This window comes from Stegodyphus dumicola, chromosome 10 (assembly GCF_044657685.1).
Source record: "Stegodyphus dumicola isolate Sdum_Otavi_A_Nest chromosome 10, ASM4465768v1".
Classification (NCBI taxonomy): domain Eukaryota; kingdom Metazoa; phylum Arthropoda; class Arachnida; order Araneae; family Eresidae; genus Stegodyphus; species Stegodyphus dumicola.
In genome coordinates, this window is record NC_140777.1 from 139,666,521 (window position 1) to 139,678,580 (window position 12,060).

At 33.4% G+C, this 12,060-nt stretch overlaps 1 protein-coding gene across 5 annotated transcripts in view; it reads left to right on the top strand.

Moving 5' to 3' along the window:
- The window catches only part of LOC118189582 (uncharacterized), a 160,238-nt gene that overhangs the window by 78,614 nt on the left and 69,564 nt on the right, over nucleotides 1-12,060 (top strand). For all 5 annotated transcript variants that reach the window (XM_085825592.1, XM_085825594.1, XM_085825591.1 and 2 more), the window contains 2 exons: nucleotides 1,734-1,769; nucleotides 11,601-11,824. In XM_085825592.1, coding sequence (XP_085681718.1) covers nucleotides 1,734-1,769; nucleotides 11,601-11,824 — 260 coding nt within the window. The remainder of the gene's footprint in view (nucleotides 1-1,733; nucleotides 1,770-11,600; nucleotides 11,825-12,060) is intronic.

Sequence of the window (12,060 nt, forward strand, 5' to 3'; positions counted from 1 at the left end):
GACTATTGACATCTTAATGAAGTTACTTTTCCTGATAGATACCTGTTTCCACATTTTCAGGACTGCATGCAAAAGGTATTTTGTACATTAGATTTGATGTGTGCTTATATTATATTCCAGTCAATCCACCTGATGTACCAAAAACTGCTGTCATAACACCTTTTGGATTCTTTGAATTTCCAGTTATGATTTTTTAGTTGTGTAACGTCATGCAAATGCTTATGCATTTTACAAATGAAATCCTTTATGATAAGATTTTTGCTAGCCATATTTCGATGATACTCTTGTAACCTCGACAAAGGAAAATCAGCACCTTAAACACCTGCATTTAATCCTTGACTTATTTGGCATAGTTCTCAATCCATTAAAATGTATTTTCAGGAAATTGTTCTGCACAATCCTTAGGCATGAGGTTTTCCCAGAGGGTGTTTGTCCACTTAGGCTGCACTCAGATGGCGGCATAAAGAGCATAGAGGCGTAGTCATAAGGGCATAAAATATAGGAATTCTGTTCACACTTGCGAGAACAGGGTGTAAGCCGTGGCCAATGAGAGAAGCTAAATTTGCGCATGCGTGGATGTGTCTACAACTTTCCCGCATTCACTCTGCTTGTTTTGTGACAGCAAAATCTTCTTTAGAATGCCGCTTGATTTTAGCTTCGCTCTGATTGGTCGACGGTCCCAAACTCGGCATAAAGTTGAAAACTTTTAACCCTATGCCACGAGCCCTAAACCAGATTTTGTGACGTAGCACAGACTGGGTTGCCTTGGCAACGGAGCTCGGCTTTAACCACTTATGCCCCCATCTGAACGAAGCTTTAGTGGCAAGAGTCATTGCAATGCAAAATTTCCAAGAGCCAAAAACTGTCCAGGAGTTCCGTCATTTTCTGGCCATGTTAAACTTTTATCGTCACTACCTTCCACATGCCACTGCAGAGCAGGCACCTTTGCACACATATTTAATCAGCAGCAAAAAGAAAGATACGCAGCTAATTATTTGGTTGGCCAAATCTCATGGAACTTTTGTACAATGTAAGAATGGCCTAGCATCAACAACAATCCTTATCTGTCCTTCTGATAACTATGAGTTTTATAACTGTTTTCATTTATGATATAGCAATTCTAATACCAACAGTGTATTTACTTTTGTGTGGCATACAAAAACAACTTTACACCTTTAAAATCCATGAACCATACCTGTGTTGTGTGAGTATCAGCACATCATGATAAGTCAAACCCTATTTAACCACTGTTACTGCTTGAGCCCTATAATGTCATCAGTTGTTACTCATGCTGTGTATGGTATCTTTTGTCATTTCCATAGCTAAAATTCATTAAATCAAAAGTTTTTAATTTTATTGTGTAAATTTTAATATTTACTTTGTTATTGATTTAATATGTAGCTGGGTAGAAAAAAACATACTGCTCTTTCTCTTACGTGTGACTCAGTGTCTCAGTGACTGCGAAAAATGGAAAGCGGTATCTGTATAAAGTAATGAGATCACTGAATAAAAGAAAAAAAGAATGTCTTTTAAAACTGTGGTGTACAAGTTTGATGCAGAAGTCTAGACTATCAGTATTCTTCTATAATTTTAACATAGATTAAATAATATACAAATCAATTTAGTTGATGGTGTAACAAATAATGGTATTTATTTTCAAGTCACCATGCTATAACTTAATGTTTTATTTCTGTATTGATTTATTTTGTTATTAAAAGCATTTTCTTCCCTAGATTTGTTATCTGAAGAATTGTCACACTATATTAAAGGTATGCATTATTTTTTTCAGTCTCTTTTTCTTTTGTCGTAAGTTTTATTTTCCAAATTGTAATGCTGTTTTATTTATGATCAAAATGTCTTCAATTACATTGGTGTCCAAAATTATCTTTAGATGCAAAAAAACTTGGGTTTCTTAATTATCTCTTTAAAAAACCAAATTCATTGTGAGTAACAGAGGATCATTACATATAAGCTGAGAAATCAAATGTGAATATGTATATATAATATATATATATATACAAGGTGATTATAATTAAAGTTTAAATTTCAAAACGCTATAAAAAAAGAACCACTGATGAAAATGATGTGAAATTTGAAAGGAATGTTATTGAAGAAGGCGGAAAGCGTATGGCAGAAGAAAAAATTTGGTTTCAAAAGTTAGCAACAGATAGCGCTGAAAGCGGCAGAATCATGACGAGAAATGATTTGTAAAACAACGGCTAAGGTGGAAGTTACACATTAAAACGCATTGATAAATTAGAATTGTTGAATACTTTTATTTGCAGGACTGTACATATCACATCGAAAGGGACAAATCGGTTTCAAGAGTTTTGCGGCGACATACCGCATAAGAACCATTCATAAAAGAAGTTCTGAACTGTCGCGAGACTGGCGCAAAACAATTTCAATATGGTGTCCGCCGTTGTGTGCAACAAGTTGAAAGCGACAAACAGCATGTTCCACAACGAATCGCAGTGTCTCCGGGGTGATGTTCAGAATGTGTTGCGAAATGCGTGCCTTTAATTCTGCTAAATTTGCAATTGGAGCACGGAACACAACATCCTTCAGATATCCCCACAGCCAGAAATCACAGAGTAAGATCAGGTGATCAGGACAGCCAGGCTGTAGGGAATTGACGGCTGATAATTTGAGCATTTCCGAAATGGCGCCTCAGCAGCTGCTTCACAGGATGTGCAATGTGCGGAGGAGTGCCATCTTGCATAAAAATGATTTCATCCACACATCCACGCTGTTGCAGAGCTGGAATCACGTGGCTGTGCAAAAGAGACGCATACCTCTGACCAGTGACGGTTGCGGTAACAGGACCGGAAGCACCCGTCTGCTCGAAAAAATATGGTTGTAGGATGAATGATGCCATAAAGCCACACCATACCGTGACCTTTTCAGGATGAAGTGGTACGGGGTGTGTTGCCAGTGGATTTTCTGTTGCCCATATTCGACAATTCTGGGTATTCACGTATCCTGTCGGATGGAAATGGGCTTCATCTGTCCACAAAATTTTCCACGGCCATTCATTATGCACTTCCATGCGAGCCAGGAATTCTTAACGCAAACGTCTCCCTAGCTGTCAGGTCAGGCGGAAGCAACTCCTGCACATGGCCAATTTTGTACGGATAGCATTTCAGGATGTTTCGTACAATTTTCAGCACCGTGCTCGTAGGCCTGTCCAATGTTCGGGCAAATCCTCGTGCACTGCACGGTTGCACACCACCGGCCGACCCCTTCTGTAATGCTGTGGCCACTTCTTCAACTACCGTCGAATGCACTCGTTTTCTCCCTCTACCAGATTGCACATCAAACAAACCTGTCGTTTCGAATTTTTGCATCATTTTCTTTAGACCTACGACACTTATTGGACCAACGCCTTCTTTTATACCCTTCAGTGTCCTGAATTTTTGCAGAGCTACTCTTGCACAATCATCATTCTTGTAATACAGCTTTACCAGCAGAGCGCGGTCCTGCAGTGAAACACCCACGGCGAACGTCTGAGACGCGAAATTAGGAACAGCCTGGTACCTGGCAGCTTTATAACACTGAAATTTAACTAACATTTTAATTTACGTCTTCTTCCGCTTGCATCGCCATCTGTTGCTAACTTTTGAAACTAAATTTTTTCTTCTGCCATACGCTTTCCACCTTCTTCAATAATATTCCTTTCAAATTTGACGTCATTTTCATGAGTGGTTCTTTTTTTATAGCGTTTTGAAACTTAAACTTTAATTATAATCACCCTGTATTATAATTACAATATAAATAATATATAACAATATAAAAAAATGAGGGGGCTCTTTGTGTAAAATGGATTCTAAACTATTTTTGCTCCAATGAACAGAAATAACTCAATTCCTCATTTTGATTAATTGGTAGGATAGATTCACATTTCTAATACTGTGCAGTTTTCAAGCTAAAAAACAAAATAAAAGTGAATAATTCAAAATAATTGCATAGCTACATCCCCTATGTCAATTTAAACAGGCCCACCTGCGGCCGAGCGGTAAAGTCGCTGAACACTGGTTTCATCAGATCTGTTATTTACTGAATATATCAGGCCTATGATTATAAAAAAACTAACGCACCACAGTCTACCCATGGCTACATCAGCTGAACACTGGTAATAATTGAAATCTCATTTTCTCACATATTCTAGGTGCACATCCAGTATCTGTTTATCTTCATGCAATAGCTGTAGGAGGTGGTATATTCCAAGTTTAACTGTTTTTTAAAACATGTACTTTAAGTCTAACCGATTTGCTTACACATGTACTACAGTTAAACCATATATTAAAAGTTATTTGTATAATAAATATGGCTTTATCTCCTGTCTTCAATACTGTTATGCTTTTAATGGCCGTCAGTGTTTTATGATTACAACAGTTATTTATATTAATGTTAACCCCCCCCCCCAAAAAAAAAATATTAAATCATTGTGGAAATCTACAAATTAGAGAAACTGCAATTATCATTTTCTTCTCATATTTGATCTAAGGCAGAGGTTCTCAACCTTTTGACTAATGCGTACCATCTAAACATAAATTGAAAACCTTTAGTACCAACACCACTCTTGAACAAAGCTCAGATCGCGTAAATTTACAAGTGTTAGAGAAAAAAATCAGGATGTTGGGGTTTTAATTTTTGAATTTAATAGTTAAAAAATACTTTGCTTCTTTGCTTACCACCGGTTGAGAACCCTGATCTAAAGAAATGCCCCCATGTTGTTTAGATTCATCCACACTCATTCTGCAAACTAACTGTGGCGATTTTTACATTTGTGTCCATTAACAGTCATATGGTAAGTGCATTAACTGTTAATATCAGTAGAACATATTCGGTGAACTGATGATTTTCATACTTTTTCTCAAATGTACACATATCTACTAATAATTTATTCATAGTAAATCATTAACAGAAGATTTTACTCTTTGATTTTGCTTATTACACATTTACCTAACTTGTTAGCTTTTATGCACTTTTTTAACATACATGTACACGTAAGTTCACATATTTCCTAATTAATATTTCTTTCCCTTTATTCAGCATTTCCTGAAAAACTAGTATTGCTGTTTGGTGTTTGTTATTAATTTTTCATTAAAATGCATGCATAAGTTTTTTTTTTTTTTTTTTTTTTTTTTTTTTTTTTTCTCCTCAGAATTTTACTTCTTATGATGAATAAGCACTATTTCCATCAAGTTGGAAAATTTGGATCTAGGAAAATATAAATTTTTTCCAGTTTTATCACACATCATTCTTAATCTCAAAACATAGCACATTATTTCAGAGACAATTTTGATTAAAATCTGTGCAAATAACATCAACAAGAGAAATTACCTAGCTGTGTCTAAGCAAATGTTCTGTGGTACTTATTTATGTAGGTATAATATATTTATGATATATTTTATTATAAAGATTAAGAGTTTTACTAAACATGCATCACTATTGCCTAGCTCCATAATTAAAGCCACAAAACATTTGTATGCTAATCTCAGGCAGTTCATGGCTGGCTTGGTCTTTCATGTATTTTCTAATCGGAAAAGCAGATATGAGACAAATATCATTTAATAAGATAATCTACATGAGAGCATCTCTCAAGCAAAATACTTGCCAGAATTAATTACCTTTTAAAGGTACATTAAAAACATGATGTTATGAAGAAGAGAAAAGTTCTACAAAGCAAAAGAAAAAAAAAAAGAAATCTAAAGTACAAATTAGCAGGAAATCCAGCCTTAGTCCTATGAAGCTTTATTATAGCATTATTAGATTTATCGCTTTAAACTCTTATTAATTTACTCAGAAATTTTATATTCTCATCATTAAGAAAAATTTATTGTTTTAATATGTTTTTATATGGCTGCTTCATTTTACACAATATATTACTTTATGAAGCCAAATAATAGATACACAAGCTTAATATATATATAAATATGTAAAATATTTTATTACATATTTATATTATTATTATATTTAATAATAAGTTAAAAATCAATTGTGTAAACCATGTTTTGAAATTTTAATATATAATTAGGTGCTTTATTAGTGTTGGAAACAAGATTTTGTAAATAATTATTTTCTTTTCACAAGACATGCTGTATTTTTGTGTTAAATTTGGCTGATATTTTCATGATGTTCACTGAGCACTGCTACTAAAGCATTAATTTTATATCATTATGCACAAAGGCAAATGGTATGAGGACAACTAAATGGTTAGTCAATAAGACAGTGATTATTTCTGGTGTTTTTTATTAAATCAGATCTGTAGATTTCATAAGCATAATAAAATCTGAAATAGAGTTAATAATTTATCACAAATCAACCTGACTGCTTTATGTAATCTTAAACAATGGAGACTTATGGAATGGCCACTTTAATGAGGAAGTACTGAGTGTCTAATTTTACAGCTGATATCACTCAAAACAGTTTTATGTATTTTATCATGCACATGAAGTATATCATGATGTAAAATTTTTGCCCAACAAGATGATAATGTAAATCGAGCCTCCAGCAATGGACACTTCACATTATCAGATACACCCCATTAATAGACAGTTGCTTATTTCCTTGATTTCGAAGCAGAGAACCATTGTACACATACCTAGTGATCCTGTAACTGTCCAGTAGCGGGTGGTTTTACTATACTTCAATTTGTTATAATGAGCGTACATGATGCCATTAATTATATCCTCAATGATATCCCTGCCACTACGAAAAGGAAAAACTGCAGTTGCTTATCATAGTGTCGAACTTAATTTCCCATCTGTGAAAATATTAATTTGATCGGTGCAACTCTGATATAAGCCCTAATTTCACCAAATGTGGTGATATGTGTTCTGCACTGGTTTTTTGGCGCGATTGCGTGTTGTATGGCAACCCTGTTCACATTGAAAAATCTTTCGCTGGAGTTCGTTGGTTCGTGTCATGCTCTGTGTCTGAGAAGCTAGGGGGGAAAGATAAAATGGTGGAAGTTGTTGAAGTTCGGCAAAAGGAAATATCGTCGTGGCCATCGTGTTGAGGCGTAGTGGGTATTTGGAGGTGTGGAAAGAGGGTCTTGAAGATTATTTTTAGTGGCTGTACATGATAGAAGTAGGGATTTGTGATTATTTGCTATTTTATTTATTTGTGAACCATAGTATGAATTTTCTGGATAATGTGTCTGGCTGTCATATAAATAAGATAGCGATTACGTGGCGGCATGTTAAAAGCGGTATGAAATTGGTATTTCTGCTGTTCGAAAAAGCATTAATTCATGGTAAGTGCATTTTATTTTATTCTTGTTCTTATTTTGTAGAATGTTATTGTACAGGGTATTCTTTGAAATTTATTGTTGTTATGTTAATTTATTAAAGCGAGGTGTGCGTAGTTTGTAGATTCGTTCGTTGCCTATATTGTGCCATTCGTAGATGCTTTTTTAAGTTAAAACATATCAATGTGTACATGGACTCTTGTCAAATAATTTTGGTTAGAAACTTTACGGTTTTGTTTTCTAAATTTTTTGTTTTTGTGTTGGATTTTTAGCTTAAATTATGTGTTCAAAACGTGGTTTTTGCATTTGCGAAAACCGTGCTTTTGGAGACATTTTAGGCTTACAGTTCGAAATGTAGACAAAAAATTTAGATAGCAATATGGCAGCGTGGAGTTTCTCGCCAAAAATGTTTGGCGACTTGAGGATGCATATCAGAGTAGTTCCATATGATCCAAGACACTCTGATATTGATAAAACAAAGGATCATGCACATATTTCACGCGAATATAATTATTTTTGCTTTGTATATATTGCTAATGTTTACTTCAGGATAATCTGGCTATTTTGTAATTGTAAGTCACTTCGTTTTTTAATTGCAATCTACTGGTGCGTGGGAAGAGTATAAAAGAAAATCAGGGAAAGTGCAGAATCACACACTGCTTGGCGCGTTTTTAAGAATTGCAAAAAATCGGTTCCATCAACCTATTTTCACTTAAAAATATTCCAAAAATTGGACAAAAATGGCATTGCGCACTCCCTTGAATTTATCCATGTACACATTGACCTATTTTCATCTAAAAAGTCAAGTAAGTAAGTATTGAAAGTAAAGAAAATTGACAAAAATCAAATTCTTCTAAGTAAAAAGCCAAAGTAATAGACATCATGCTGATAAGTCCAGGCTGATGCAAACGTTGATGCACCATACGAGCACATAATAGGCATGCTGCAAACATGCCCATTTTCTGACTAATGGTCCGTGATGTGGTTGTAAATTTCACAGGGCTAACCTCACAGTATGTGTGTCCTCTCGGGCGTTAGTCGTAGATGCATGCTGTTCAGTATAATCCTCAGCATTCCATTGATGCCATATTCGCATAACAGTGGTTGGATGTCGACTAGTACAACGGGCGATATCACAGAACGATAATCACACTCTCGATAGGCAAAACTCCTGGCTCTATCGAATTCCGACACTTGCTGGTAAGCATTTCAAATTATTATTCAAGGATAACATGATATTCTGAGCAAATTCCAACTTACAATGTGCTTTCTGAATGACAAATCCACTACAAAACTTTTTGAAATTATTAATTCATCATGCCAAACTCTACCTAGAAATATCATAATGACTGTTTCCAAGTTTTTGAATGCTTGCTTTTTTCCTGTTATTCACATAACTTAGTATGCAACTGAATACCCACATCCAAAACTAAAACAATGTTTTTTGATACATTATTGGTGACAAAGTAATATTCTAGTTTGTCTTTTTGTATCTTTTTAAAAGGCGGACATCATCAGAAGTTGCTCTATATTTTTAAATGATCGAAAACAATACTCTTTTTCAGAATATCGGTTATTACTGTAAATATTAACAGTCCTCCATTTTATAATTTTGGTTCTAGAAAATATTAACATACCAATGAAATATTAAAAGATTAACTCTTTCGCATCGAGAGACAACCAAATCTGTTTTCAACAAACATCGAAAATGCCCGTGTTTACGAATTTGTCTTGGAATAGTTTTCCTTTCCCCCTTGCTGCTCTTGGAGGTTTTTCTGGGGTTTCTTCCATTGTGTGCAGTTTCACCTTAGGGCCGGATTCCACCTGCAAACGTCATTGCACTTGCGAATGTCAATAGCTTTCTGTATTTCTCCTTTATTTGTTTCAAAAGAATGATTGACATGTCTTTTAACAACTCGCGAAACCAATGAGCCATACACTAACAGGGAGGGGAAAGAACTAGGTAGAAAATAAACGAGGCGTTGGGGCGGTTTGCCGTTGCCTGAATGAACGGGCGTTACGGACGACTTCGATGCGAAAGAGTTAAACCGTTCTGCCAAAAATTTTCAAAAATACAAAACCAGTCTTGTTTTATTATAAAATAAATTTAAAAAAAAATCCCTTCATGTCACCCCCAAAATTGAATCTCTTATCTTAAATCAAAAATCTCTTACATTATCTTACAACTTCTAATATTTGAATATCTAAAGTACAATAATAAATACTTTTATGCTCCAGTAACGAAATTTGATTTAATCCTAGTATCCGTTGCACAGGGGATTTGGCTATTTTTGGCGACTTTATGATGAGCAGTAAAAACGGGACATGTACGATGAGTAGTAAACTGGTCATTCAAAGAATATATATAGTTATATATAGTATATATTATGTATGTACACACATAGTATATAGACGTTCTTTGGATCATTTTTGGTGTTGGCGATAATTTTCAAAATTATGCCAAGGTTGCACCGTATACTAGGATTTTACCCGAAATTTTTTTTTACATATTTATATATTTCGTTTGAGGAAATTAGTCTTCCTAGTAAATATATATTATGCCATCCAAATAAAATACTTCAAGCATTATGTCTGAAGAGCTTTACGTTCTATATTCTTTAACAGCTGTACCTTTTTTTTAATTCGGAATTCTATATGCATACAAAATTTATTACGTTTTATACAGCACTTCTTCGGAATCCATGCAATCGGCCTGTCACGTAACCAAACAAGTGGCGTTATTACATAGCAAGTCGATCAGCCAATAGTGATTCAGCATTTTCTCAGCAGGGGGTACAGTGAGTACGTTTTAGGAACATGCATCCTAAACTCCCTGAAAATCAATACAGTGCTTCAGATAGAATCTGAAAGTTACCACATTCCTTGTGTTATTTGCCAGTGCTCTCTTAAAACTTAGATCCTCGCTTGTGTTTTAAATTCACTTAATTTGCATTTCTAATGAAATAAACAAAGAAAAACTGTAGGAAAGATTCAACATAAAAATATAATGTGTTAATTAAAGTAAACCTTATTCATATTCATTTATAATACAAAATAATACAGTGCAATAAAATTAATGCAGTGCTTCATGTAGAGTCTACCACATTCCTTGTGCTATTTGCCAATGCTTTCTCAAAACTTAAAATCCTCACTTGTGTTTTAAATTCACGTAATTTGCATTTCTGGTGAAATTAACAGAAAGAAAAAGTGTAGAGAGAATTCAATGAAAAAATATAATGTGTTAATTAAAATGAACCTTATATATATTCATATTCATTTTTTCAGTTAATATGTTACGAAACTGTATGTGTTATATATATATTATGAAGCTCAAAGCTTAAATAATTTTTTTCATTAGTTTTTCAGAATTTTCTTTTTTTGGCATGTAATAGTAATTTTGGACATTACTGCATGTTAGTAGCAGTAGTAGCATTTTGTTTGTCTTTAACTAACATTTTTTTCCTTATTCTTTAATTATTATAAAGCAAACTTGGGCTTTATAATAATTAAAGAATACGGAAAATAAATAAATAATAAAATTATTAATTTTCAGTATTCATAATAAATTATATTCCATTATATTCATAATAATATAATTCCAGTATTCTGAATTTAAATATCATATATTTTAAATTTTTGCATAATTTTGTCAACATTAAACTTGAGTTTTTAGCTGTATAATTTTATTTCCTATCTTAATAGCTAAAATGTGTATATTTCATTGATCAGCAACGTGTCTGCTAAGAGTACATGTTAAAAATAGATTTTGCAGTAATGTGCAAAATGTAAAGTTTTTAGTTGAAATTTGTCTCATAAAACTAGAGCACTTTATGTAAAAATTACTTAAAGTTAACATGTTTGACATAATCACTCTGTGGTTTCATGATTTGTATTCTGATTAAATGTTAGAGTTCTCCCACATGCAAATACTCTTAGATTGCTTATAATGCAAAATAATCAGAATCATTTTTGGGTTAAATTTTATTGCAAATGAGAGAAAGGTGATTAAGATACTCCTGCTGCCAGCTCATTTCCATTTATTTACATGCAAAGATAAAACTTCAAAGATGTTAAAATTTTCACTTTCAATAACTTTACCTACTTGACTTTAAGTAGGCCTGTGAAAGTGTTACCCAAATAATAATTAGGGTTTTAACTAATTATACAATAAATTAAGAATTCCCACTTTTAACATATATATATTTGATATTATTGATTAGCATCTTCAAAAATCTTTTGTAAATTTGCTACCAATAATCTTTAGATTATACATTTTTAATTCTCATAATTATAACTGAATATTTGTTACATTCTGCTCACAAGAATTCTTTTTCCCCCCTCTCAGATTTAGAACTTGTCTACAATCAGTATATGATTACATTTTTAAACGAAAAGGAAGTCAATCTTGCATATGAGCTTTTTCGATCTATGTGTGGTCCACTTCAAACCATTTTGAATGTTAAATCTGACGTAATCCGAGGTTTAATTGTGTCATTAGCTGAGAGTGGTATGAGACACGAGGCTAAACGCTTGTTTATGCTTCATGTTATGATCTATCCTATTGAAAAGGTAAGCTTGGTTGTGTCTTAATTTTCATATAGTGCAAAATCTGTGTCTTTTGATTCTGAACTATATTGTGTATAATAGATTGAGATCCTTTCTTCATGCTTAAACTATTTTAAAATAGTAAGTGTTAAATTAGCTTATAAAATCTGAGTTGCTATTGCTCTTTTATTCATATTAGATTTTGACTGCATATTTTGTGTCTGCTCATTATTTATTATTTCTAATGATATCCAATTTAA